This window comes from Acomys minous (genome assembly GCF_964271855.1).
Source record: "Acomys minous genome assembly, chromosome: 12".
Classification (NCBI taxonomy): Eukaryota; Metazoa; Chordata; class Mammalia; order Rodentia; family Muridae; genus Acomys; species Acomys minous.
In genome coordinates, this window is record NC_140493.1 from 76,985,856 (window position 1) to 77,013,753 (window position 27,898).

Genomic DNA, 27,898 nt, shown 5'->3' on the forward strand with positions numbered 1-27,898 from the left:
AGTCTGGCTTGAATATTGTTAATTAGAGAGAGAGAGAGAGAGAGAGAGAGAGAGAGAGAGAGAGAGAGAGAGAGTGTGTGTGTGTGTGTGTGTTGAAACTCCCCATCATGAATTCACCTCTGAGCTGGGCAGTGGTAGTGTACACTTTTAATCCTAGCACTCGTGAGACAGAAGCAGGCAGACCTCTGTGAGTTCAAGGCCAGCCTGGTCTATGTAGCAAGTTCTGGGACAACCAGCAATACACAGAGAAACTGTCTTGAACGACCTCCCTCCCTCAAAAAAGGAAAAAAGAAATCGTCTCTGTTAATATAGTCATTTTCTTTCTTTTAGCTTTGTTTTGTCCTGTGTTGAGGCAGGGTCTCATCCTGTAGCTCAGGCTAGCCTGAAATTCACTACATGCTCTAGATTGGCCTTGAATTTATGGTACTCCTCCTTTAGCCTACGAAGTGGTGGGATTACAGGCATGTGCCACAATTCCCAGCTCATATATTTTTAAAAAGGTCTACTTACCAGCTTCAGCAGGTTATCCTTTAAAAAAATATTTTATGTGTATAGGTAGATATTTTGTCTGCATGTATGTCTGTGTATCAGGTGTGTACATTGCCCATAAAAGCAGGAGAGGGCACTGGACCCCCTGCAACTGGAGTCGCAGATGGTTGTGAGCCACCATATGGATGCTACGAATCAAATTGAGCCCTCTAGAAGAGCAATCAGTGCTCTTAACTGCCGAGCTGTCTCTCCAAGCCCCAACCCCCACCCCAACCCCCTTTGAAGGAAATGTATCGTGTATATCCACAGGGCAGTGAGCTGGGAAGTAACTGGTGCTCTCTATGTCTGTATAATTCTACCTCACTGTTCATCACCAAGTGCCAGTTGATAAAATGTATCTTCCCATTGTATTTTTAAATGTGGGTATAGACAAGAATCTCAGAGAAGGAACAATCTACCGACACAAGTTAAAATTTAGAAGGGTTATTTTTGTTAGGTGTGGTGATAAATGCTTCTCATCTTAGTACTTGGAAGACTAGGCAGAAGGCTCACTAAGCTGTATAGTTAGTAGCCAGCCTGGGATAGAGAGCGGAGGTCTTTATCAAAAAGCTTTTTCTGAGGATGCTTTTAAAGGCTATTGGTACAGTGCTGCAAAGCCTGGGCAGCCTGGAATATTCTCACAAAGGGATGATTTGGTTACTTAGAATTTTTATTAACTGTTTCCCAATTGGCTTTAATATGGCTTGATTGTTTTCCTGGATTACAAAGGAAAGCTACTTTATTTCTTCTGATGACTACATAGTATTCAATGTGGTGTATGATACTTAATTTCACCAAGGCTCTATTTGAGTCTGTCTATAACCAATGTAATTAGAACTTTAGAATCATTGCCTGGCCACTCTGACAGCCTGAATAACTTTTTAAAAAAGACTTAAGTAGTTCACTTCATATAAATGGATAATTCTGACATAGCTTCAAACCACACATGCATAAAACTTGGTAAGTCAGAAATTTCAGTATCCAGATTTTTTTTTCTGATCCTACTTCCCTCCCTCCCAAGAACAGGGTTTCTCTGTGTAGCCTTGGCTATCCTAGACTCATTTTGTAGACCAAGCTGGCCTCGAACTCACAGTGATCCGCCTGCCTCTGCCTCCCAAGTGCTGGGATTAAAGGCGTGCACCAGCCTGATCCTACTTTTTATAAAAGTAACAAATACCAAAATATTATCAAAATCAGTCAGAAAACTAATTTCAGCTTGAGGGTGAGCTGGGTTAGCATAGGAAGCTGCAAAGAAAAGACGCTGTCTAAAACAAAGTAGAAGCAAAGCCTGCCACAGCAAAGGTCCCAAAGATGCATGGAGACAATTTTAGTTGCGTGTGTATGTGTGCAGGTGCCCTTGGCCGGAGGAGTGTATGAGATCTTCTGGAGCTGAACTTTCAGGCAGTTGTGAGCTGTCTCGTGTGGGTGCAGGGAACTGAGCCTAGGTTCTCTGAAGGAGCAGCAGACTCTCTTAACCACTGAGCTATCTCTCCAACCTTTGATGATTACATTTTTTTTTAAGGTTTAAAATATGTTTATTTAACTTGTTTATTTTTGAGGCAAGTTCTCTCTCTATAGCCCTGATTGTCCTGTAACTCGCTATGTAGACCAGGCTGGCCTTAAACTCATAGGGATCTCTCTGCTTCTGCCTCTAAAGTACTGGGATCAGTGGCATGTGCCACCATCCCTGGCTAGTGACTATATTTCTCCCCCTTTCTCTCTCCCCTCCTTCTCCCTTCCCCTTTCCCACCGTCTCTCCCTTTCCCCCCTCTCCCTTTCTTTCTGTTTTGTTTTAAGATATGTTCTCTCTATGTGTCCCTAGCTGTCCTAAAATTCTCTGTGTAGATCAGGCTAGCCTTGAACTTGAAGAAACACACCTATGTCTGCCTGCTGAGGGCTGGGATTAAAGGTGTGAGCCACTCTGCATAGCTCTTTAATGATTGTATTCTTTTGTTTTGTTTTTCAAGGCAGGGTTTCTCTGTGTAGCCTTGGATGTCCTGGACTTGCTTTGTAGACCAGGCTGGCCTCGAACTCATGAAGATCCACCTGCCTCTGCCTCCCAAGTGCTGGAATTAAAGGTGTGTGTCACCACACCTGGCTCAATGACTATATTCTTAAATGTAGAAAATACCAATTCTTTTTTGCTACTGATAGAACTCTTTTATTTTTCTCTTTTTTCTTGAAGGCAGCCGAGGAAGTTGGATATCCAGTGATGATCAAGGCTTCAGAGGGAGGAGGCGGGAAGGGAATCAGAAAGGTCAACAATGCAGATGACTTCCCTAACCTCTTCAGACAGGTAGAGTACAGCTGATTTTGCTTGCTTGAGCTACCGTGTATATCAGAGTCGTGCGATTTAACTTACACTGTAACTTAGATAAACAGAAAACACTGAGTTTAATTTTTCTGTGTATGTAATCTAAGCTTTGTCCATAGCCTTTTCCTGATTATTTACAGGAGTGGAGGGAACTAATCAAATATCTAATATAAATTCTATTCAAATATGTAATTCAAACACCAGTTTTTCTTATGTAGTAGATAGCTCTTGTCTATGTGGTGTGTGCTGCTCACAGTATCTTATAGCAAGAAGAGATGATTGTCTTTTTACACTCACTATTCTTATTTTGACATTGCAGGTAAGGGTGTGTTATGATGGGGTGATAACATTGGTTTGCCTTTTCATTGGCCAGATGTCACACTCTCTGATAGGCTTTACCTTATTTCACATAAAGTTGCCTGGGGTCCACTGAGTTTCTACCATGTCCTCTATCCTGTTGAGCCCTCAGCATATGCTGTATGGCCATCACACCCTGGCACAGGAAGCTCATAGTGGGCCCTTACTGTGTTTAGACTGGGTGCCTCAGAGAGCTCATCCTGTCATTTCTCTCTGCCTTACCTTTGCCCAGTGTGCCATGCTATAGGTAAGTTGTAAAAAGGAGACAAATTCTTCCTTGTTTTGCCCTAAGAATTATCTTTACATGTTCGATTTCTTTTTTCCTTCTACTAGTACTTAGGGAAAGATGTGTCAGAAGAGAGAAAATGGGTACAAGTCTGACCCTGCCTTGTTGTCAGCCCTTCTTATGTTTTATGCCATCTTTTTGTGTGGACACCCCTACTTATCTGTTATTTGCCCCACTCCCTTAACAAGAAACCATCAGTGGCAGATTTCTTGCTTAGTTGTCAAGAGGTAAGAGGAAAAGCTATGGTTTGATAAAATTACAAAAGCATTTTATTTTGAATGTCAGAAGTTTAATATTACCTGTCCTTTTCATCATATTCCTCTGGTAAAGTTTAATTTTGTAGGTAGATTAAAGTTTCATGGAGTTCAGAAAAAAGGCCTGCTCTCATAATATTAAATCACTTAAGTTAAATATAACACAAGCTCCATAGCTACTCCTTAGCTTGGAATTAAGTATATGAAAACTCTATAATACTAATAATTTGTTATATAAGAAAGTCCTTAATTTCTGATAATGGCCAGCTAAAATCAATCTTTCCATTCAAAAAAGCAAGTAAAATTGCTGAGTCATGTGCCTGGTTTCATGGTTTAGTAGGTAGAATGCTTGCTTTGCATGCAGGATGCCTTAGGTTCAATTCCTGATACTGTATAGACAATTCATGGTGGTGCATGCCTGTGTTCTCAGCAGTGCTATATACACCCAAGTATGTACGTGTACACACACACACACAGACACACAGACACACACAGACACACAGACACACACACACCCCATGAGGTGTAAGCAGGAGGGTGGTATCATAGAGAATAAGCAGGAGGATCAGAAGTTAAGGTTATTTTTGACTTAGTTATATTGTAGGGGACCAAAAAAGAAAACTGGGTTAGATTTTTTTTTTCTTTTTCAATTCTTTAGTCAGTTTTAAGAGATGGGAAGCTTTTGAAGACAGTAACAAAATATAAAAGACTGGGCATGCCTTTAATCACGGGATTCAGGAGGCAGAGGCAGGTAGATCTCTGTCAGTAAGTGGCCAAGGCTGGTCTACAGAGTTCCAGGACAGTCAAAGCTACACAGAGAAACCTGTCCTGAAAAACCAAACCAAACCAACCAACCAACCAAACAAACAAACAAACAAACAAAACCCAAGAATTATAAGAGGAGAAAGAAAAACTCAGAGGTGAGCTGGTTCTAGTTCAAAGTAAAACAACTAGGAGGACATGGTAGCTCATACACTTAGCACTAGACCTCAGGAGTCAGAAGCAGGAGAATATTAACTTCACACTTAGTCTATATAATAAGAACCTGCCTCAAAAAGCAAAGAAAAACAGCCCCTTCCTCAAGGAGGAGGAAGAAAAATACAAAATTGGTCAGAATTTTCATTTGTTTTAAAGACTAAGAGGACAAAATTTAGACTTTAGCGAAATTGAGCAAGTAATTTTGGAGACCCCAAAGATGCTCACATTGTATAGTGGGATCCTGAAAGACTAGCACAGGAGAAAGAGCAAACTAGAAGTAACCAACCCTCACAGGGACTAACTCTCAGATCCACAGTACTCACCTTGACTCAGGTATTACATTAACAGTTGCCACTGTTCCTACCCATCTTCATGCATAAGGCAAAGGCCATCCTCCAGAGGAAGATTATATGTAGAACCTGGGATTACTACTACTGATCTCTTTCATGTGGTATATTAAACACCGAATTAAAAGTAAGTAGGTATATAAATTACATGATTCAAATCCAGGAACAAAAGTCAGTAGAAACAGATCCAAAGAGGAATTAGATAATAGAGCTATCAGACAAGCGCATTAAAGTAACTATGCTTAGTACATTTAAGAAAATTAAAGCCAAGGCTGAAAATTTTGGCAGAGAATTAGAAATCATAAAAAAGAAACACTAGGACTGAAAATACAGTAACTAAAATTAAGGCATCAGTATAAGAATTAAATAGCATGTTAGATAAAATTGAAGAAAGAGCCAGGTGAGATGGCGCACGCCTTTAATCCCAGCACTTGGGAGGCAGAGGCAGGTGAATCTCTGTGAGTTTGAGGCCAGCCTGGTCTACAAAATGAGTCCAGGATAGAGAAACCCTCAATCGGAAACACACACACACACACACACACACACACACACACACACACACACACACACACACACACACACAAAACCCTAAAAAAACAAAACAAAACAAAAAACAAACAAAAACCAACCAGTGCATTAGTTGCACAGCTGACCATGAGAACTCCTGTCTCTTTATACCTTTTACTGTACAGCACAAGATCTTGTCTCCTACTATCAACAGGAGAAATCTTCTTTCTCACCCTCTGGATTCCAACTGTCCTTTTGATTTATTTTGACCAACTGAAGGCAGCAGAAATGGTGTGTAAATTCTGAAGCTTACTTTTCAAGTGGTTGTGTAGTTTATACCTTACCTTATTGGAATGAGCCCTCAACTGGCATACGAAGAGTCCATCCTACCCTACTAGGGAAAGAGAGACCATATGACGCAGAGAAGAATCCTTTCAGCTCAGGCTCCAAGTCCTCCTAGGTGACTGTTAGCACCATGTTTGAATAAGTCAGTGAGACTTTATGAGACTTTCGAACCCTAATTGAGCTTCTAGATAACAACAGTGCACAAGAGACAAGTTTACCAGCTACGTCTAGCTCAGAATACTTTCCCAAGTCACTAGTTTATGTTGTAGCCATTGTAGTGTTTTGTTTTTAAGTTTGTTGCTACAGCAGTAATAGAATGCTTGCCTAGCATATGTTAGGCCCCAGATTCAATCTCTAGCAATGCCAAACGAACACACACAGTAAGGGGAAACTCATGTCAATGCATAGCTGACACAGATTGATAGCAACCATCATGAAAAACATGTGACCCTACCTTTAGAATTAGCTCCCGGGTTAAATATGCCCAGAAGGATATTAACGACATTGTAGGAATGGTGAGCACACTGCTAATGAGTCTAGAAAGTAGTAAAGTATTGTTGATGGAATCTGAAGAAGATTTATCCATGTTCTGTAATAGTGTGACCACTGGCAAAAGCCATTATCTGAGATAACTTAAAAGATAACACAGTTCAGAGCGGGAAAGATGGCTTGGCTGTTTACAGCTTTCTGCATTTGTAGAGTCCCAGAGCTCCATTCCCAGCACTATTTGGCGACTCACAACTGCCTGTAATTTTAGCTCAAAGACGTTTGATGCCTTTGTCTGCCTTCTAGAGGCACTTGGACTGCTGTGCACATACCCTCACACAGATGTACATATAGTCAAATTACAGTAATTTTTAAAACTTAAAAGATAATGTAATTCATAGAGTTATGAATCGGATTAAGAAGATCTCAAAATATTGAAAGTATCTATTAATACTGAATATCACTATAACAGATGAGGGGTTGTGAGTGTATCTCGGTAGCATGCTTGCTTTAGTATACATAAGGCCCTGGGTTTGACTCCCAGCATCATATAAACTGTACATGGCTGTACATACTGCTGAGTTTGAAGCCAGCCTAGCTATACAAGACATTGTCTCGATAGTAAAAGGGGCTGGAGAATGGCTCAGTGCTTAAGAGCATGGACTTTTCCAGAAGACCCAGCTTTGATTCCCTGCACTCACATTGTAGCTTACCACCAGTCCCAGGGTATCTGACACCCCCATTTGGGCTTCTTAGGCACCAGGCACACATGTGGTGCATAGTTATAAATGCAAGCAAGACATCCATTTCTGCTTTTTGGGTAAAGGAGGCCATCAACACACACTCATTTGGATTTCAAGACTGCTGTGAAGCCAGAGACTACTGAGTATCTCCAGTCCTTTCCATTTGAACAAGGATATCCTTTGCAGTTCTTTCTCCCAGTCTCATCATTAAGTGTTGGGGTTTGGAGCAGATAACTTGTCTTTTTAGTTCTCAGGTCTTTGGATGAAGAGAATAAGACTGAGGAGCTGCACCGAAGGGGACTCTTTTGTTTCTGGACATGAGTCATGAGAGCAGTGGAGGTCACACCTGATGACATGATTGGATGAGACTTTGGGGTTCTGGGAGGGGGTGAGTCTACCTTGCATGTGGGAGGTATGTGAATTATTGTGGCCACAGGGTGGACCATAGTACGTTGTTTGCAGAGATGGCCACAATAGCTCCTCCCATTCCTGTATGTACACCCTTTGCAATGTGACTGTGCCATTCTTCCCGTGGAGAGGTGGCATATCTTTCCTCACTCCCTGAATTGTTGCCATTTTTGTGGCTTGCTTAGCTCACTGTTAAGTGGCCAAAAATGATACAGATATGTTGGAGCCTAGACTTCAAGAGGACATGCAGCTTCCACCCTCACTCTCTAAGAACACTGTGCTGAAGAGGCTTGGTCTGTGCTGTGTACCACACTGCAGAGCCCATTGGAGGATGAGAGACTGCATCTAACAGAAATGAGCACATTCTGGTTGAGGCGGTCTCCACTTACCAGCCAGCAGTCAGCACAAACCAGACTTGTGGAAGAGCTCACTGAGCCACCAGATGCTATTCATATGCTTGCAAGAAGCAGAAGAACTGTGCAGCTGAACATGCTGAGGAAGTCAAAGGTTGACACTTTTAGCAGGCCACCGAATTTTAAAGTAACTTACGTAGATAACAAACTGAAGTAGAAAAGCTAAGTATAAAGATGTGGGGTATAGTGGTGTTGTCTAGCGTCATACACTTTAAGACTCAGCATGAGGAAGAGAATGATGCAAACAATATTTGAAGAAATAATGGAGCAGAAGTCTGTGTTTGAAGAGATAATGTCCAGGAATTTATTCAAACTAATTAAAGCTGCCAAGCACTAATTCAAAATAAAACAAAACAAAAAACCAAAACCTTTTGAGTCTCAAGCATGGTAAATACAAGGAAAATCATACAAGCGCCACATCTAAGCTTATGAGTAAATCTGCCACCTGCCTCCCCCAACAGACGGACAGACAGACAGACAGACAGACACACACACACACACACACACACACACACACACACACACGAAGGAAAAAAGAAAGACAGAGCCACATACATACAATTTGAAAGCTGTTGGAGCAAAAAGATTACTTGCAAAAGGCTAAGAAGATTAACAGATCAACAATTGAGGCAGGCATGGTGGCACACAGCTTTAATCCCTGTAGTGGGGACACAGAATCAGGTGGATCTTAGTGAGTTCTAGGCCAGCCAGGGCTACACAGTGAGACCCTGGGGGAAAAAAAGAAAAAGGAAGAGGAGGAAGAAGGAGGGCGAGTGACAGTTGTAATCTCAGCAGACACCTGAGAAGCCAGGAAACATTGAGATAGCTTTGAAGTGCTAACAAAAATTAATTGGTGATTTAAGGTTTCTGTGCCCACTGACGTGCGTCTCACAACTCAAGATGGAAGACTTTTGACTTCAGCCTTGTCAACTGTGATGTAAATTAGGAAAGCATCTAATTAGGAGCAAAGTCTATATGTGACTGTCTTGAGTAGATGGCGATATTTTTGCCCTGTTGTGGGATTTGTTTATGTGTGTGTTTTCAAGTATTTTGTTTGCCCTTTTAACATACTGGATGTTTTGTTTTTGTATCCATTAATTAATACTGGTGCTATAACTAAGAATGCAGCACGTTAAAGCTAGACAAAGGCATGGACTATACTTCTTCCGTTCTGTATTCCCACTGTTCACCTGGTCCCTGACACTTTTAGGCATCTGCTTATTGAAATCAAAGCAACTTTTTAATATAGAAAAAAATCCTTACTACTTAAGACTCTTGTTTCCTTTTCCAACGCAGGTTCAAGCTGAAGTCCCTGGATCACCTATATTTGTAATGAGACTAGCGAAGCAATCTCGTCATCTGGAGGTCCAGATTCTCGCAGATCAGTATGGCAATGCCATTTCTTTGTTCGGCCGTGACTGCTCTGTACAGCGAAGGCACCAGAAGATCATTGAAGAAGCTCCTGCTGCAATTGCTACCCCAGCAGTATTTGAACACATGGAACAGGTGTGCCTATTACAGGCTTTTGTTGCTGTTTTCCCACACAGACACTGCTCGCTCAGCCCATACACTACTATGGGAATGGAAGAAGTATAAGCAATGATTCTAGATAATGAATAAGATTTTTTTATGTTTCTTGGAGAAACATCTTATGTTGTTGTTGTTGTTTTAGGAAAATTGTCAAGAAACTTACCAAAGTCTATTTAAAAAAATAAAAAGAGTCAGGAGGTTCTTGGGAGGCAAAGTCAGACGGATCTGTGTGAGTTCCAGGCCAGCCTGGTCTACAGAATGAGTTCCAAGACAGCCAGGGCTACACAGAGAAACCTTGTCTTGAAAAACCAAATAAGTAAATAAATAGAAAAGATAATATTTTATTTTGAATAAGATAAATAAGAGAAACGCGTTGAGATTTTTAACAAATTCATGAAGAGCAAGTGGATTATAGTTTGCTGGATTGATTAACATCAAATGTTCTGTTAGGTATGGTGACACACTCAGAGTTCTAACCCTTAGGAGGCTGAGGTTGGAAGATGGGGAATTCCAGGCTAGCCTGTGCTATATAGTGAAATCTTGTTTAAAAAGAAGTTATTTTCAGGAAATTTGTTCAAGTTAATTGACTTCTTACAAAGCCCTCTAGGTATCTGTGAGCTTAGTTGTCTCACACTTTTGTATAATGAGGGCTTTGGAGGGCCTTGGAAATAGCTGTAGCTTAGGGATGTGAACATGAATCATTTGTGTCAGTAATGATTCATTTTCTGTCATTCTGAGTTTTAAACTAATGAAGCTATATTTTGTCTTAGAAGATATTTTCTATTTCGTACTTTCACTCCTCATCTGCTATCATAGAAGCATCTCAAATATAGTGGTTTAAATGAGGTGTAACTTTCTAATGATCTCTTCATCCTAGTTCAGATATTGGCTTGTACCAGAGGCCTTGGTTTATTGATTTTTTTCTTCCCTAAGATGGGGCTTAGCAAACTGTAGCTGATAGGCCAAATCTAGCCTGCCATTTGCTTTTGTAAATAACATTTTAGTGGAACACAGCTATGCTCAATAACTTATATATTTGACTATTTTATTGCTACAGTGAGTGGAGGGTGGAGTAGCTGTGGCAGAGAGTACGGCTCACAAAGTTGGAAATAGTTACGACTTGGTCCTTCCACCAAAGGGTTTGCCAGCCTCTGCTCTTGTGTGGTGTCAGGACTTCTAAAATAAAGCAAACTCCAAGATTATGTTCCAGTTGTCGCTGGGTTGGAGGGGGCAGGTAGAGGGCAAGGTGTACACGATGTGTAAGGGGTAGCTGGTCTGGGCTACTCTGTGGGTTCTTCTTTCTTCTACCCTTCTCCACCCCCTTTCTTCTAGCCTTTCAGCCCCCTAACACTACATAAGAGAGAAAAAAGCATAGAGAGGAAAGGAAAGAGATCCCTGAATAAAGTCAGGGGTCGTAAAGGGGCGCCATTATGGTTAGACTACTTTCTGCTGTGTTAAGTTCCTTGGGGCAAGTTTGAGCTTATACAGGATACCTAATTTCTTCTTGTTTTTTCTTTGTGCATGATGATTTAACAAACCATGACTACGAACAACCACCAACTCCTCCTCTTGGGGCCCTTGCATTCATATACCCTCTGAAAAGTTCCCAGAATCCAAATGCCACACATTCACAGAAACTATCTGCATTAGGCAAAACCATGTCTCTGCTAGCTCACAAGGCAAGTTATAGTCAGCTGCCATGAAGCAGCCCCATATCCTGCACCTAGGATTAAAACAAAAACATTCTTATAATGTTTCTGTGCTTCTTAAAGAAACCAAAATTCCCAAATTGTTGCCACGGTAGACCATACACAACACTTTTCATGTTCCTCTGCATACAGTTTCATCACAACTCAGCAAAAGAATTGTCCAGCCTTAGAGTCACTAGCTGGATGGCCATGTGCTGTGGGTCTCCTCTTCCCTGGGTGGCTGTTGGTCAGTAGTCCATGAAGACAGGAGGAGCAGAAGGCAAAGCACCGGGCTCAGAAGGCTGTGAGCTGGGTGGAGAATGACCACTCTGGGAACTTCTTCAAGGAGCTAGTTCAACTTTATTCGGGAATAAATAACATAGTCCTTGGGGAGTGAGTGGGGGGCTTCCAGGATAAGAGTACATAATTGGTTGAAATTAGGCACTCTAATGATGCTTGGTTTGCATTTGGCAGCATAGTCCTATCATATGAACAGGAACATAGTGCCGAATTATCCTATAGCTGCAGGAGAGAAGAGCTAGCAGGGAACTATGTTAAAGGCCACATATTAAATGTGGTTAGAGGTATCTATGCTTAAAGACATTCTCCAGATGAAATCAGGCAGGGAGAGTAGGAGGCCCTGCTGGGGAGTAGGGGTCCTCCATCTAATGACAAGCTCAGGATGACTACTGGACTAGTTGGAGTGTAACCTCAGACAGCAGGGTCCTTCCAACAATGTGCCAACTGAAATTTGAGAAATTCTCTCTAAAATGATAAAGGAAAGTGTTGGAAGGCCTGGAATAACCTATGCCTCAGTCTGTTCTTGCTGTCCATTTCCTGTTTGTTCAAGCTGAGAATACACGTGGTTTTTCTCTAAGGAAGACAGACTGAAGTCAACACAGTCACCTAGCTTTGCAAGATATGCACATCACGTCAAGGGTCTCTAGGTTATTGAAGATCTGTAGGTGAGGCTCATGGACCAGTGATCTAAGAGTTTTTCATTGTCTCTTCTTATTGTATACCTATTATACAATGGTAGAATGAAAGCAGAATTCCTATATAGAAAAGTGCACAATATATAGCAATCATTAGCTCACAGCAACTAACAAATCATCCTGTGCTGGAGTTGTGCTGCCCCTGTTATATAGGAGAGTACTTTCTCAGTTAGACATGGCTGTCCCTGGTTCTGCTCCTAGGAAGTTAATTCCTTTGTCCTATAAGACACCTGAATTGAAGCCAAGTGTGGTGGCGCACGCCTTTAATCCCAGCACTCAGGAGGCAGAGGCAGGCAGATCGCTGGTCTACAGATGGAGTCCAGAACAGCCAGGGCTGTTACACTGAGAAGCCTTGTTTCAAAAAACCAAGGGTGGGGGTGGGGGGGAGGCAGGAAAGACACCTGAATTGAGTCTGTTCTGGCCTTTGGGGTGCTAGGGATCGAACCCAGAGCTTTATGCATGCTAGGCTAGTACTCTGTCCACTAAGCTACAGCCTTGGTCCTTACCATTTTTTTTTTCAGACTTAGTTAATAATGCAACAAGGATTCCATTTTATAGGAACTAATCTACTAAATGTGTCATTCTATATATAACAAGGAGCTTACTTCCCAGCTTTCCCATCTGCCATGTGTTTCCTTGTTAACCTCTACCTTATTGCTAAACTAGCATCACATATTTTAATTTTTAAAATAGCAGCATTCCATCTGCAGTTCTGAATGACCATTATGGTTAGGATACAGGTTAAATTCTATAATTAAAAGATCCAAAAAGTACAGTGACCATAAGAAGAGAAAAATTTCTTTTTCATCATAGTTTGAGGTGAATTTTACAGGGCGCATGGGACAGTTGTAATTCCATGAGACCATCTTCAGATTCAAGTCCTTTATATTTGATTTTCCATTCTTAACTGTCTTCTCATCTACAGGGTTGAAGTCTGATTTATATGTCATGCACCTCACTTACCAGTGTCTGAATCCTGTTGGTGGCCACATAGTGCTTATAAGAGATTAGTCACTAGCTACATGAGAGATTAGAAATCCCAGTCTCTAGCTGGTAGCAGTGTATCTAAGAACATGAACATACTGGGAATACTGGAAACTAGGGGACAACCAAGAGTTTGCTACCATCTTTGTTCTGCCTCTCTGCCCTTTTGTCTGATGGGAGGTTGCTTGTGATCTGATGTGAAAACACTCTTTTCTTCCACTTTTTCACAGTTTGTCATCCATGTCTCAGGCAATTATATAATAACGAGAAGGGTCTGACTTTCTTGAATGTGACTCAGAATTTTAGGTTGCGTACACAAGCCCTGGGTAGGTGACATCTGTAGTTACAGTGGTGCGGTGACTGGACAAGCGAGACACTCAGTTTCTTATCTTTCTTTAAGTGTGCGGTGAAACTTGCCAAAATGGTTGGTTATGTGAGCGCTGGGACCGTGGAGTACTTATACAGCCAGGATGGCAGCTTCTACTTTTTGGAGCTGAACCCTCGGCTACAGGTTGAACATCCTTGTACAGAGATGGTGGCTGATGTCAATCTTCCTGCAGCACAGCTCCAGGTGAGTGTCCCTGACCTGGTGAGAGCTTAGAGGATTTAGCAATGTCAGAGATGCCTGAACACTGATGAGAGAAAAGCACAAATAAGGCAGAGCCTCACTTCTCTTCATTTGTCATAAATGGGGGTTAGTTTTCTGAGGTTGTTCAAACCTAAAAAATAGTGCCGCGTCTTCTAGGTATACACAGTCAATAAACTGAGAAGAAACTGCTGCTTTGGGGTTAGAGAGATGGCCCTTTGGTTGAAAGTACTGGCTGTGCTTCCGGAGGACCCGGATTTGGTTCCCAATACCCACATGGTGGTGAACAGCTCTCTGTAATACCTGTTTCAGGGGATGATGCCTTCTTTTGGTCTTTGCTGTCACTGCACATCATGCATAGACATGTTTAGGCAAAACAGTTATATACATTGTTTTTTTAAATTAATAAATTTTAAAAAGCCAATCTGCTTTATTTAATTACAGTAAGCTTCATGATGTTGGTAATAGCTCCCATTTATGTTTTAAGTCCTATATATTGAAGAAACTCTATGAGGGTGGTCATTAATATTTTATTAACTAATGACTGTATTCACACATATTTATAAAATAATGTATAAAGTGGTAGCCATTTATTCTATTGTCTTTCAGCCCAGGGAAACAAATACTATGGTAAATATTTTTTTTTAAATGATAATAATTTATATATATTAATCATTTTTTAAAACATGATTTATTTCCATATTTCCAGTCTGGGCTGGTCCATCCTTCTTAGGCAATCTGATGGTCCCTGCTCCCTGGAGGGACTGCTTGATGCTGAACTTAGTATGGACAGGAGTCAGCTAATTTTAAGCAGTCCTCTTACCTCAGCCTCCTCAGTAGCTTGGACTATGAGTACATGACAGAGCGCCCAGCTGATAATCTTACATGACCAATTTGGACTTATAATGAGAATACCTTGCAATTTCCCATTAAAAGCTAAAGAATTTTTGTGGGTTTCTTTACTTTTTCTTTTTTTTTTTCATTTACTTATGTGTATAGGTGAGCATGTACCACAGAATGTATTTGGAAGATAGACTTTTGGGAGTTGGTTCTCTTCTTCCACCATGAGTTCTGGAGATCAGATCATTGGCCTTGGCAGTGACTGACTTTATTTGCTGAGCCATCTCACTGGCTCTTATTAGGATATATTAATTTTATAATATAACCGGGCTTTAAAGGCACATGCCTTCAATCCCAGCACTCAAGAGGCAGAGCCAGGCAGATCTCTCTGAGTTTGAGGCCAGCCCAGTCTGCATAGCAAATTCTAGGCCAGCCAGGGCTACATAGTAAGACTGTCTCAATACAAAGACGGTTTCATTATGACATTTTTATATATGTTGATCATATCCCTCCTCAGTTCCCGTTTCTTGTCTTCCCCTTGTAGGAATGGCCACTGGCCCTTCCCAAGTTAAAGTCTAAAGGTTTATTTACTTTTTCTTGTGGTTTGCAAGCTTGAGAGACAACTATAATGTTGTTAAGGCTTTTTACCTATCTTAACTTCTTGACTATTATCTTAGATAATTTTATTCTCATCCCTTCATGGAGAAATAACACTAGAGGAAAATATTGCATTAGGAATTTGGGGGACATTTTAGGAAAGGGGAAAGATCATAGCAAATAACCCTTAGCACCGTATCCTATTTCATATAGCTTAGATAACTGTAGAGTACAGATTACAAAAGTAGAGTGTTTTAGTGGTAACTCCCAAATATGCAAAGCCTCTTAGGTATTTTGATAACTTCCATGTGTAAAGAAAAGGCACTGTGGAAAATGGCGTGTCCTTTATTACCTTTCAGATTGCCATGGGGATCCCTCTATTTAGGATCAAGGATATCCGTATGATGTATGGGGTCTCTCCTTGGGGTGATGCTCCCATTGATTTTGAAAATTCTGCTCACGTTCCTTGCCCAAGGGGCCACGTAATTGCCGCTCGGATCACCAGTGAAAACCCCGATGAGGTAACCCTTCACTCAATAGGCTTAATGTTAAGAGAAGTGTCTGAGGACATGCTTTTTGAAAAGTCTTGAACTTGCTTTTGAGAGGGAGGTTTACAGAAGATTCTGAGAGCAGATATGCGATGGTTGCTGTACTGGCCATTTAATTTCACTCAGATCAGTCGGGAAGCATTGGCAGCGCTATAGCACTGGGCCGCGGCTTGTATGGTTTCCTAGTGTTTGATCAACCCAGAGCCTGAACACTGAGTATCAATGTCTTTTTCCTCGGAAGTACAATGTAATCTCGCTTGTTCTTCATCCTCTAACAGGGGTTTAAGCCCAGCTCTGGAACAGTTCAGGAACTTAATTTCCGCAGCAATAAGAATGTTTGGGGTTATTTCAGTGTTGCCGCGGCTGGGGGACTTCATGAATTTGCCGACTCTCAGTTCGGTCACTGCTTTTCCTGGGGAGAAAACAGAGAAGAAGCAATTTCGTGAGTATAATAGCATTTGATTGCATTTTGCTTTATAAAATTGGGCTAATCCTTGGTGAAGCTATGAGTATCCTTTATGTGTGTGAAAATGCTGCTGTAAAGAACTCACTTGAAGAAATATTTCTTAGGTTGTACTTGAATTCATGTTGTGTTCCATTATGTAGTACTTGGCAGATGTTTTTTGCTTCTTATGAGTCTTTGCAAGGTTATTTTTCTTCTTTCTTTCTTGAAAGTGAAGTAACTTGCTTTAATGTTGGTTTTATTTTTGTTTTTATAGTAATGGTAATATTGCTCAGAGAGGTACATTCTTGACCGTGATTTTGGTATCAGATAAGTTATAGGTAAAGGTCTCTATCTGTCATTAGAATAAAATAAAATGTTCTTAGGTACTGTGAGTTCACCCAGAGCCTCACTATATAGCTGTGAGCAACTCATAGTCATTAAAATTTCTAATTCAACAGTTAAAATTTATATATGTGTGCATATAATGTACCATGGACTGCTTTGATATATGTGTGCCTTGTGGAATCAAGGTCTTTGGCATTTGAACTACCTCACAGTCTTACCATTTTTTTAATCTGGTGATGTATGCCATCCTAGATTTTTTAGATATTCACTGTTATTAACCACAATCACTATGATGTCTTGACATTTAAAATAATAAGATCTTACTTGATATATGAAAAGAGAATTAAATAATTATAAAAATTATATGAGACTTTTTTATACTTTAAAGCATGCAACAGTTTACACAGATATAAATGACATATTAAATATTAATATTCTGTTAATCATAAATATCAAATTATCAGTTTTTCTTGCATAAAAAAACCAGGGCTTTAGGAAGTATAGGGCTTTGATTAGTATATGTTTTAAAATATCTATCCCAGATTGAAAATTAGTTCATCTGCCTTTTTCTGTCTTACCCCCCCTTTCCCTTGCCACCTTCTTGTCTCTCCCTCCCTCCCTCCCTCCCTTCTGCTTTTCTCTGTGCTGTTAAGAGATTGAACCTAGGATCTTATGTGTGCCTTGCCGTTGAGCTACTTCCAACCTGCTCTCTCTCTTTCACTTAAAGCTTTAATGATGTGCTGCCCATACCACAGATTTCACAGTATTCCCTTCACCTTTGAACTGTACACAGAGTGGGTATTCCCTTAGTATTTGTTAATATTCTTAACGAAACAAGTTTTGTTGTTATTGTTAGATTATTTTTTAGCTGTGTGAATGTTTTCCCTGCATGTATGTATGTGAGCCATGCATGGTGGTGTCTACAGAGGTCAGAAGAGGGCGTCACATCCCCTGGAACTGGAGTTACAAGTTGTTGTGAGCCTCTATGTAGGTGCTGACAACTGAACTCTGGTTCTTTGCAAGAGCAGCTAGGGTTCTTAACTGCTGGGCCGTCTGTCCAGTCTAGTTTTTAAGTTTGTAACAATGTTTCCCAAAGTGAGGACCTCTCTTTTGGTTTTTCAGATACGGAGTTTCTCCTTATAGCCTTAGCTGTCCTGGACTCACTTTGCAGACCAGGCTGGCCTGGAACTCACAGAGATCCACCTACCTCTGCCTCTCCAGTGCTGGGATTAAAGGCATGCACCATCACACCCAGCCATCTCATTATTTTTGTTTTGTACTTTATACTTCTGATATTTATTCAAGACTGTACGTGAAAAATTTCAAAATTATAGTCCTACCAGAAAAAGAAAATGTATAAAATTGCCTTTCATTGCCTTATACTGTTTTAGTAAGCCATTGTAGTGTGTGTGTGTGTGTGTGTGTGGGTGTGTATACACAGCTTGTAGGAGTCAGTTCTTCTACCATGTGAGAATTGAACTTTGGTAATCAGGCTTGGCAGCGGGTGCCTTAACCTGTTAAGTCAGCTTATTGGCCTATAGTTGAAGTTTTTGGTTGGTTGGTTGGTTGTTGCTCCTTTTAACTGGGGCATGTACTGAATGTTTTAGATAGTCCTCCATCACTTTCCCTGTCTCATTTATGTTCCCAGGCTGGCCTCTTTGGCATTTTTGTTTCAGTTTTGATTAAGTATGCTACTGTATTTATTTATTCTACAGGATATGTCTAAAGCCTTGGTCAGAATTCTCACGTCTTATTTCTGATCTGCTCTGTATATTTCTCTATAGAAGAAAGCAAACGAGGTCACCTTTTAGCATAATGAAATAGTCTCTGCAATATATGTGTTTCCTGAAACTGTGCCAAAAGTTCTTTGAGCTCAGAGCTTTCTTTGTTGCTTGTAATCTGTACTCTTGCCCTTTAGATCTTATTCTCTGTGATAGTCATAAGCCACATATTCAACACCATTTCTGTTAACATAAATACCGTAAAACAGAAACATATCTATGTTGTTACTACTATATCTCCTGAACTAGAAGCATATAGTTCACACGTCCATTTTCTATCAGCATTCAGGAAATGTTTACTGAAAGAGGGATTTGCCTCTTTCACTGTCTTCAAACCCTCTGTTCCAACACTGTTTCTTGAACACAGCATTTTCTTCTTGGTTCTTTTTGTTTTATTCTTCCTTTTCTCCAGTCATTGATAAATTTACTACACTCGACAGAAACCATTATGCTGGGCCTAAAGTACAGTAAAGATCAAATAGAGTCTGTGTCCTCATGGTACTATATAATCCAGAGGAAGAAAGACAAGTATTAAAGTATAGTGCAGTGAGAAAGTATGGTGACATTGGGGTTATAGAAGGGGATTACAGGCGTGGTGACAAACGCTTTGAATCCCAGCACTGGGAGGCAGAGGCAGCCAGATCTGTGTGTGTTTGAGGCCAGCCTGGACTATCAAGCAAGTTCAGCACATTCCATTCTCTGCTACACAGAGAAACTGTCTTGAAAGGAAGAAGAGCATTACAGAAGTATGCCACTGTGTCAGCCAGCTCCAGTCTGTTGCTGTTTGTTTATTTTTTTGGAGGGGGTGCAGAGAAACCTTGTCAAAATTTACTAAATTATAGCCTTCAAGTATGTTCTGTTGCATGGAAATTATATGCAAATTAGTAAGATGTAAGGATGTGGAAAATTAGTGCCTTGGTTCTAATTAGCAATAAATAAATAGCAAGATGAAAATCAAAAAGTGAAAGCTGAGAGTGGGTCTGTCTGTGCCCTTTATGGTTTATTGTTTCCCATTCGCTGATGCTTTTCTGGTAATAGCAACCAAAACTTTTGTTTTCTGACTCCTTGGAAGCTCTCCTATCTGGAGTATGTGAAAATGAGCAGACCTACACCCTCGTCTGTTCTTGAACTATCTGTCCTTTTCCTGATAAGACTCAAAAGAATGAAACAATTCTTTCCAATGATTGGGAAACACTAAAATATTTGTTGCTGTAACGGTTGATTTTTTTCTTTTTCTTTTTTCTGTTCTTCCCATAGAAATATGGTGGTGGCATTGAAGGAGCTGTCTATTCGGGGCGACTTTCGAACTACAGTAGAATACCTCATCAAGCTGCTGGAGACAGAAAGCTTTCAGCTGAATAGAATCGACACTGGCTGGCTGGACAGACTGATTGCAGAAAAAGTGCAGGTGTGCATTTCTCCTCTTGCGTGCACGGCCTTTGGGGCGGGGTTCTTATAGGCTTGTGTTATCATCACTTCTTGTCGTCAGATGAGATTTGATTGTAATGCAAGTGGCCCCTTATTACCTGGAAAACTCAAGGGTTCAGATTGGTTTTAGCACTTTATAAGTCCTTGTCCCTGCTGGGAATATAGCTTATTTTGGTAGCATACTCATCTGTCCTTCACAAGTCAGAAGAGAGTTCTTGTGCCTGTACTTCACGGTCTCTGTGGGGGAGGGGCAGGCGTATGTGGAGGTCAGAGAACAACTTGTGGGAAGCAGTTCGTTCTCTACAGTATGGATTTCAAGGATTGAACTCAGGCTGGAGGCAAGCGCCCTTACCTTCCTGAGTTATTCTGCTGGCTCCATTTTTTTAAAAAATAACTTTGGTTAAATTGTTAGATTCATCTAAAGGTCAACATTTTGACTGTATTTTTGAAAAAATCATTTTTATTATATTTTGTTTACTTATTGTCTTATGAAGTACATGCAAGTGCAGTGGCGCCAGAGGAAGACTTGTGGGGGGTCAGTTCTCTCTGTTCACTCTGTGGGTCTTGGGAATTGAACTCAGGTCGGCAGCAGGCGCTTTCCTTCGTCTTAAGACAGGGTTTCTTAGTGTAGTCCTGGCTGTCCTGTAACTTGCTCTGTAGACCAGGCTCAAACTCACCCAGTTTTGTTTTTTAAATAAATTATCACTTGCTAAATCTTTGTACCCTAAACACATTTTTTTTTCTTAAAAGTCTGTTTTTGAGCTAGTTTTTTATTTGCATAGTGAAAATTTTACAGAAAGCAGAAGGAAAATTATTATTTTTAAACTTTTCAAATTTAGCTGGGTGCTATGGCACATGCCTATAGACCTAGCACTCATGGAGACAGAGGCACATAGATCTCTGTGAGTTCGAGGCCAGCCTGGTCTACAAAGCAACTCCAGGACAACCAAGGCTTCACAGAGAAAGCCTGTCTCAAAAAAGCAAAAAATACAAATAAGTAAAAAACCCTGGGGGAGGAGAAAAAAAAAAACCTCTTCAAATTCTGAGGTAATATGGATTTTTTGTTGTTTCTTTTAAAAATATTTATAAATTTGTCATTAAAAAAAAACTTGCCGTTGGGGCTGGAGAGATGGCTCAGTAGTTAAGAGCACTGGCTGCTCTTCCAGAGGACCTGGGTTCAATTCCTAGCACCCACATGGCAGCTCACAACTGTCTACAACTCCAATTCCAGGGGCTCTGACACCCTCACACAGACAAAACACTGTTGTACATAAAATAAATAAACAAATCTTAAAAACAAAAAACAAAACTTGCAGTTAAAAATCACCATGCATGATAGTTAACTAGCAAAGTTTATACATCTTAGTGAGCTTTTTTACAATTAGAATAACCATCCTGTAGCCGTGTGGTTTCACATTGGATTTTAGATTTTTTTTTTTACTACTGATACATTTTTATGCATTTGTCCACTACCAATAAAGGAAGAAAGAGGGGAGGGAGAGGGGAGAGGGGAGGGAGGGAGGAGGGTAGGTAGGTAGGTTTACGACAGAGTTAGAAGCAGAACAACAGTTGGCTGTATGTCCTCTTGAGTCACTTGTGTCCATTATGTGCGCTCAGTCCTTCCTTCCTGTTTCCTAAGGTCTCGTGGGAGCTGGAGAGGTGCCTTGGCTGTTGAGAGCGCTTGGTGTTCTTCCTGAGAACCCGGGTTCAGATCTCAGTCTCCACATGGCGACTCATACATAGTCCCCTACACTTCCAGTTCCAGGGGACCTGATGTTGCCCTCTGACCTCCAGAGGCACCAAGCACATGCGTGGTGCACTTGCACTTACATACATGCAGGCAAATAAAATACATGAAATAAATTTGGCTTCCACCTCACTGAGTAGTCAAGGATGATCTTCGAACTCTTTATTCTCCTTGCCTCCACCTCCCAGGTGCTGGGATTACAAGTGTGTACCACTGTGCTTGGCTCAAAAGTCAGTGTGGAAATAAAGATGTTTCTTTAGTAACAAATTTGAACTTGATTTTATTTGAGAGGCTAGGCTGTCATGTGACCATGCTTTTGATCTGTCCTCTGTTCTTTTTAGGCAGAGCGTCCTGACACCATGCTGGGAGTTGTGTGTGGTGCTCTCCATGTGGCAGATGTGAGCCTGAGGAACAGCATCTCTAACTTCCTTCACTCCTTAGAAAGGTAGGCTGTGTTCTTGTGTTCCTACCAGCCAACCAGTGATGGAGTACGGGACCACAGCTCAAAGGCCCATCTGTTTTCCTGCACCTCCCTGGCACTTTGAGTGCTAGTTGTTATTTATGAACTGGAGGCAAAGGAAAGGGGGGATGGCTGGGAATTAATCTATGCCACAGTAGAATAGGTCACTCCCCCATCCCCCCCACCCCCCTAACCCCCCCTTCCCCCATCCCCCCCCTATGTGTTCATGTGGGTATGTGCATGTGTACCTACATGTGGAAACCTGTGATTGGAAGCCAAAGGTTGATGTTAGGTGTTTTTCTTGGTTGCACATTGTTTTTATGGGCTTTGTTTGATTGGGTTGGTTTTGTTTGTTTGCTTGTGTTTCTGTTTTACTTTTTGATTTTCTGAGACCAGGTCTCTCTATGTGGCCCTGGCTGTACTGGAACTCTCTGTATAGACCACTCTTGCCTCAATCTCACAGAGATCCACCTATCTCTGCCTCCTTAGTGCTGAGTTTAAAGGAGTGCACCACCATGTTTGGCCTCACCTTATTTTTAGAGACAGTCATTGAACCTAGAGCTCAATGATTCAACTAGGTTTGCTGGCCAATGAACACCCAGGATATGCCTGTCTTCAGCACTCCCACCCCCACCCCTCCCTACCCCCACCCCACCTTCCCTCCCCCTCCCCCAACCCCTCTCCACCATCTGCACCCCCACCTCTCCCCAACCCCATCCCCACCCCTGATCATCACCACAGTGCCTCAGTTACAGACATATGTCACTGTGCCTGCTTCTCCACAGATGCTGGGAATCTGAACCCAGATCCTCATGTTTTTATGGCAGGAACATTACTCACTGAGCCATCTCCTCAGCTCCAAGCTTAATTTATTCTTTTACACACTGAAACTCAACTGCAGCAAACATACTTTCCTGAGCAAAGCTCCTCAAATCATGGTGATAAAAATCCAACATTTCTCCTATCACCAACCCCTAAATATTTCCTGTATTACCTTGACCAGAATTCAGGAATCAATAATTAAGGCTGATACTCAGAATGACCTTGCAAGTCTTCCAAGTGGAGGGTCAGACATGTATGAAGCTGAACTAATTTTGTTTGTTGATTCCAGAGACTAAGCTCTGCCCAAGTCCCTAGGGCGGAGGGCTAATCCCATCCAAGCATTTTAGCCGTAGGCACTTTATTTCTCTCTGTGGTGTTAGACTTATATCAACCCCTTTCAAAGTATCTGAAAGGAAGAAAAGAAGCAAATTTTTGAAAATTGAACTGAGGTTTCAAGCCCTGTGATAAACATCTCACTATGTTATTCGCATGCACTAAAACCTTCGGTAGCTTGTACTTCCTTTCTGACCACGTCTAAAACCCTAGCTATTACTTTCAACTCCTTCAACACTTTGGCCCCTCACCAGTCCATTCTTTTTCATTTTCACTCCTCACCGTGCATCTCTAACCTAGTTAAATGGATTCTCTATTCATGTAAAAATGTGTAACAAATCCTTTAGTGTTCTTTTTATTGTTCTGAGACAGTCTCATTGTATGATCCAGGTTAGCATTGAATCCCTAAGTAGCCCAGGCGTGCCTCAGCCTCCAGAGTGCTGGCGTTATAGATGTATTGACCCATTGAAGCCTAACATTCTTAAAAAAAAAAAACAACAACAGAAACCTTATGTGTGTTTATAAATGCCATGTATGTGTAGATGCCTACAGAGGCCAGAAGATGCTGCTGGGTCCTGTGTTGTGAGGCACTCCGTGTGAGCTCTGGGCACTGCCTTCAGGCCTTAAGCAAGAGCAGCAAGCACTCACTCTGAAGTGCTAAACCATCTCTCCACCTCCAAGATTCCATTTGTAATTCATTTTAAGAACTTGTATTTTGAAACAATTGGGGGCGGGGGCGGACATATTTTGAGGCAGATTCTTATGTTGTCCAGACTGGCCTCAAACTCACTATGTAGCTGATATTGGCCTTAAAGTCATAATACTTTTGCCTGTACATCCTAAGTGCTTGGGTTACAGGCATGTGCCATAGGACACGGCATAATTTAGTTTGATTTTTTTTTTTTTCCTTTTGAGAAGGGTCTCACTGTGTAGCCCTGACTGGCCTGGAATTCACTCTGGAGACTAGGCTCCCTTAAGCTCCCAGAGCTCTGCCTGCTTCTGCTTCCAGAGCACTGGGCCTGAAGGTGTGCACCCCCATGCCCTGCCTCATCACTTGGCTTTGATCAGTTGTGTGACCAGTACAGACAAGTGCATGCTCCCTACCCACGTCTACTGGCTGTCAGTAGTAACTCAGCTACCGTCTCTTTAGTACTCCTGATTTTATTAGTCTCCAGAGTCTGACTTAAATTGTTTGTGACAGGATCTTGGCCTCAAACTGATAGCAGTTGGCTGACTTCAGCTTCTTCTTTTTTTTTTCATAAATATTTTATTGATTCTTTGTTAATTTCACACCATGTACCTCAATCCCAGTCATATCCCAGTCCTTCCATCTCTCCACTCTTGTAACCTCTCCCTCAAATTAAAATGAATAATAATAATAATTTAAAAATCTTGCCGTAGAAGGTGGGATGTGTCACAGCGTGCCCACGGTATGTATACCTATTTGCCCAAACAGCTTTACTTGCACATGTCCATGTCTGAGGGCCTGGGCCTGCGTGGTAGCTGCGGTGATGAGCCCAGCAGTTCTCCTGGACCCACACCTCCAGGCCAGCTTCTACTCCAGTTTCTTAAGTGTTAGGACTATATAGATTACATGTGTTAATGAACCACTAAGTACGAGAGCAATGACTAGATTCACATATTCTATATTTTTAAAAGATGTCTAGTGGAAAGCATTTATTTATCTATTTCTTGATATCCAGTGTCCTTTCCTATAATCAACTCATAGTGCTGGTTTCTTCGGTAATCTTCTAGAAATATCTTAACTTATATAAACATATGTATGGGATGTTTATTTCTTACCTCCTGTTTTTTTTTTTTTTTTTTTATTCTTAATTTATATTTTCTTTTGGTTTCGTTTTTCCAGACAGGGTTTCTCTGTGTAACAGAGCCCTGGCTGTCCTGGATTTTTCTTTGTAAACCAGGCTGGCCTCGAACTTCACAGAGCCCTGCGTCTGCCTCCCAAAAGCTGGAATTAAAGGTGTGTACCCACCAAACCCAGCTTCCTCCTGGCTTTTTTTTTTTAATCTTTTTTCCCTCTAGTAATTTTACAATTTTAATTTAAAGTTAATTAATTAATTAATTAATATTGTTGCCCCTTCCCTCCTCTCCCTCCAGCTTTTCCCATGTCCTCTCCCTCCAACCCCTTCCATATTCTCTCAGATTCATGGTCCCTTTTTTTGTTATTATTGTTGCATATATATATGTGCATAAATTAAATCCTGCTAAGCCTATTAGTTAACTGTTCTTCACTTTGCTTTTCTCACTTACTGGTGTATTTTAGTGTTTCCTATCAGTTTGTGAAAAGCTTCATCTTTCTTTTTAATGACTAATATTCTGTATATGTTTGAGAAGATGCTTAACATGACTCGTCATCAGGGAAATGCATTCCAGGACTTCTATGAATTATCTCCTCACATTCATGCCTGCTGTCAAGAACCAGAAAATAACGAGTTTTGGCAAGGATATGGAGAAATTGGGACCCCTGTGCTCTCTTGGGAATGTAAAATGGTGGTGTCACTATAGTCGACAGTATTAAAATTCCTCAGAAAATTCAGAATCAAATTGCTGTGTGGTCCAGCTATAATAGTCCGGGATATACCAAAAGATGTGCACACTGACTTTCAGAGAGATGCTTATATTTTCATAGCAATATTGTTCATGGGAACTACAGAGTAGGAACAGCCCATATGTCCAGTGATGAATAGGATAAACAGATAGTTGTAGGTATATGCACATCAAAGGATATTGTCAAACCTTAGCGAAGAAGGACATTCCAACACATGCTAAAACATAGAGGACCTTTGAGGTTTAGGCTAAGTGAAATAATCCAGTCACAAAAAGAGATAAACTGTATGATTTTAGTATCAAGAGGTATTGTGAATAGTCAAATTCATAGAAATAGAAAATACTAGCTACTAGGAAGATACTTAAATAAGTGCAGTGACTGTTTAATACTGTTATCCTTTGCTAAATAAAGCCTTTGAAAGCCCACGTGAACAGTGGTGGGACTTAACACTCTACGACTATACATATAAAATGATTAAGATAGTTGCTGTGTCCTTGTATGCCTTCCAGTGACTTGGCCCTGTCTGGGCCTTGAGGCAGTGTAGATACAGACAGATACATGGTTACAGAAGTAGCTGGAGGCGGCTGAACTGGGCTCTCTGATGATGAAGCCACAGCCCCCAGGAAGCTCAGCATGTTTATTATATACAGTTGAGCCAGAGAGTTTATTGTGTACACTTGAACAAGGAGGAAGAATTATTACACACGGATGAACCTGGAAGCCGAATTTATGGTGTGCAGCTGGTTCAAGGAGAGATACAGGCTTGGGCAGTCTTGGTAGGCACAGTATCTATTGGGAGCACTCTTCAGGCTGGACTGTTGGCGGAAAGAAAGTTGTGGTGGAGTTTTCCACACAGTCAGCATTCACACTAGGACCAGGAGACAAGGCCTTTCATTTTTGAGCCTCGCCCTAGGAAGGCTTTGCCCTTTCCCCATGGATCTGAGGTTTTGGGCTCCTTGGCATGTCTGTGTCCATGTCAACAGCATATACTCACAACTTTACTCACTTGGGGCTTCCTTCATTCTACACAGTAAGTTTTATGTTTTGTATGTCTTACCACAATTAAATGTAAAAAAGAAATTTGACTATTTTTTCATAATTATATGATCAGTCCTGTACAGACAAATCATTTAGGTTTTTTTCCTCTTGCTATTTCAGAAAATATCACAATCAGTAATCTTTGAGATCTTTATAACCTAGTAGAACTTTGTAGAAATAAGTCATGTAGAAATATGTCATATATTGTCATTCTTTCAGGGGACAAGTCCTTCCTGCTCACACGCTTCTGAACACAGTAGATGTCGAACTTATCTATGAAGGAATCAAATATGTACTTAAGGTATGCAACCTCCACAAAGTCTACCCCTTAGTTTCTCTTTTCTCTCTCTCTCTTTTTTTTTAAGTAGTTTTCTTAGGTTGAGAGACAGAGGAATGTTTGCTTTTGTGTATGGATTCGAATATTACAGTCATTATTTGTGTCAGCATCAGGAATCAGTATTTACCAATTCTATGAAATCTATTTGTTTTTTCTCACCTTGACATACTTCCAAGAGATTATGCAGAAGCTGGCAGCAGCTGGAACAGAGAAAAACAACGGCGGTTACCCTGTTTCCTTGTAATGGGACTGTCGCCAGCCAGAGACACTAGCGTAGACGGCACTAGTGCCCTCACTCTCTTCCTGACAGATCTTAACCGGTGTCTTTAAACACTGCAGTTGTGTTTGAGGCCCTGTTTGGAAGGGATCACTAGCTTGTTTTTCTGGCTCTTGTTTACTGCAGGTGACACGACAGTCTCCCAACTCCTATGTGGTAATAATGAACGGCTCGTGTGTGGAAGTCGATGTGCATCGGCTGAGTGATGGTGGCCTGCTCCTGTCCTATGATGGCAGCAGTTACACCACCTACATGAAGGAGGAAGTGGACAGGTGAGTGACTGCGGTCCAGCTGTTGGCTGTTGTATTGACTTTTCCTCTTACTATTCATTAGCTCTTGTGATTTTCACAAGTCTTTCTATTGGTATACTGATATATACTTAAAAATTTAAGAGTGCAGAAGTGTTTGTAATTGTAAACATGTTTCCAGCTGGGCGTTGTGCTCAGTGCCTGTAGTTTCAGCTACTCGGGCTGGGATAGGAGCCTGCGGGAAGACCTCACTTGAGCCTAGGAGTTCAAGGCCACCATACGCAACTCAGTGAATTCTATCTCTTAATGAAAGAAAACGTGTTTCCCTACCACT

The 27,898-nt window shown here is 41.1% G+C and overlaps 1 protein-coding gene across 8 annotated transcripts in view; it reads left to right on the plus strand.

Moving 5' to 3' along the window:
• The window catches only part of ACACA (acetyl-CoA carboxylase alpha), a 266,488-nt gene that overhangs the window by 95,745 nt on the left and 142,845 nt on the right, over nt 1-27,898 (plus strand). For all 8 annotated transcript variants that reach the window (XM_084750470.1, XM_084750475.1, XM_084750471.1 and 5 more), the window contains 9 exons: nt 2,714-2,824; nt 9,263-9,472; nt 13,564-13,734; nt 15,546-15,707; nt 16,013-16,176; nt 19,563-19,713; nt 21,822-21,925; nt 26,922-27,003; nt 27,443-27,588. In XM_084750470.1, coding sequence (XP_084606596.1) covers nt 2,714-2,824; nt 9,263-9,472; nt 13,564-13,734; nt 15,546-15,707; nt 16,013-16,176; nt 19,563-19,713; nt 21,822-21,925; nt 26,922-27,003; nt 27,443-27,588 — 1,301 coding nt within the window. The remainder of the gene's footprint in view (nt 1-2,713; nt 2,825-9,262; nt 9,473-13,563; nt 13,735-15,545; nt 15,708-16,012; nt 16,177-19,562; nt 19,714-21,821; nt 21,926-26,921; nt 27,004-27,442; nt 27,589-27,898) is intronic.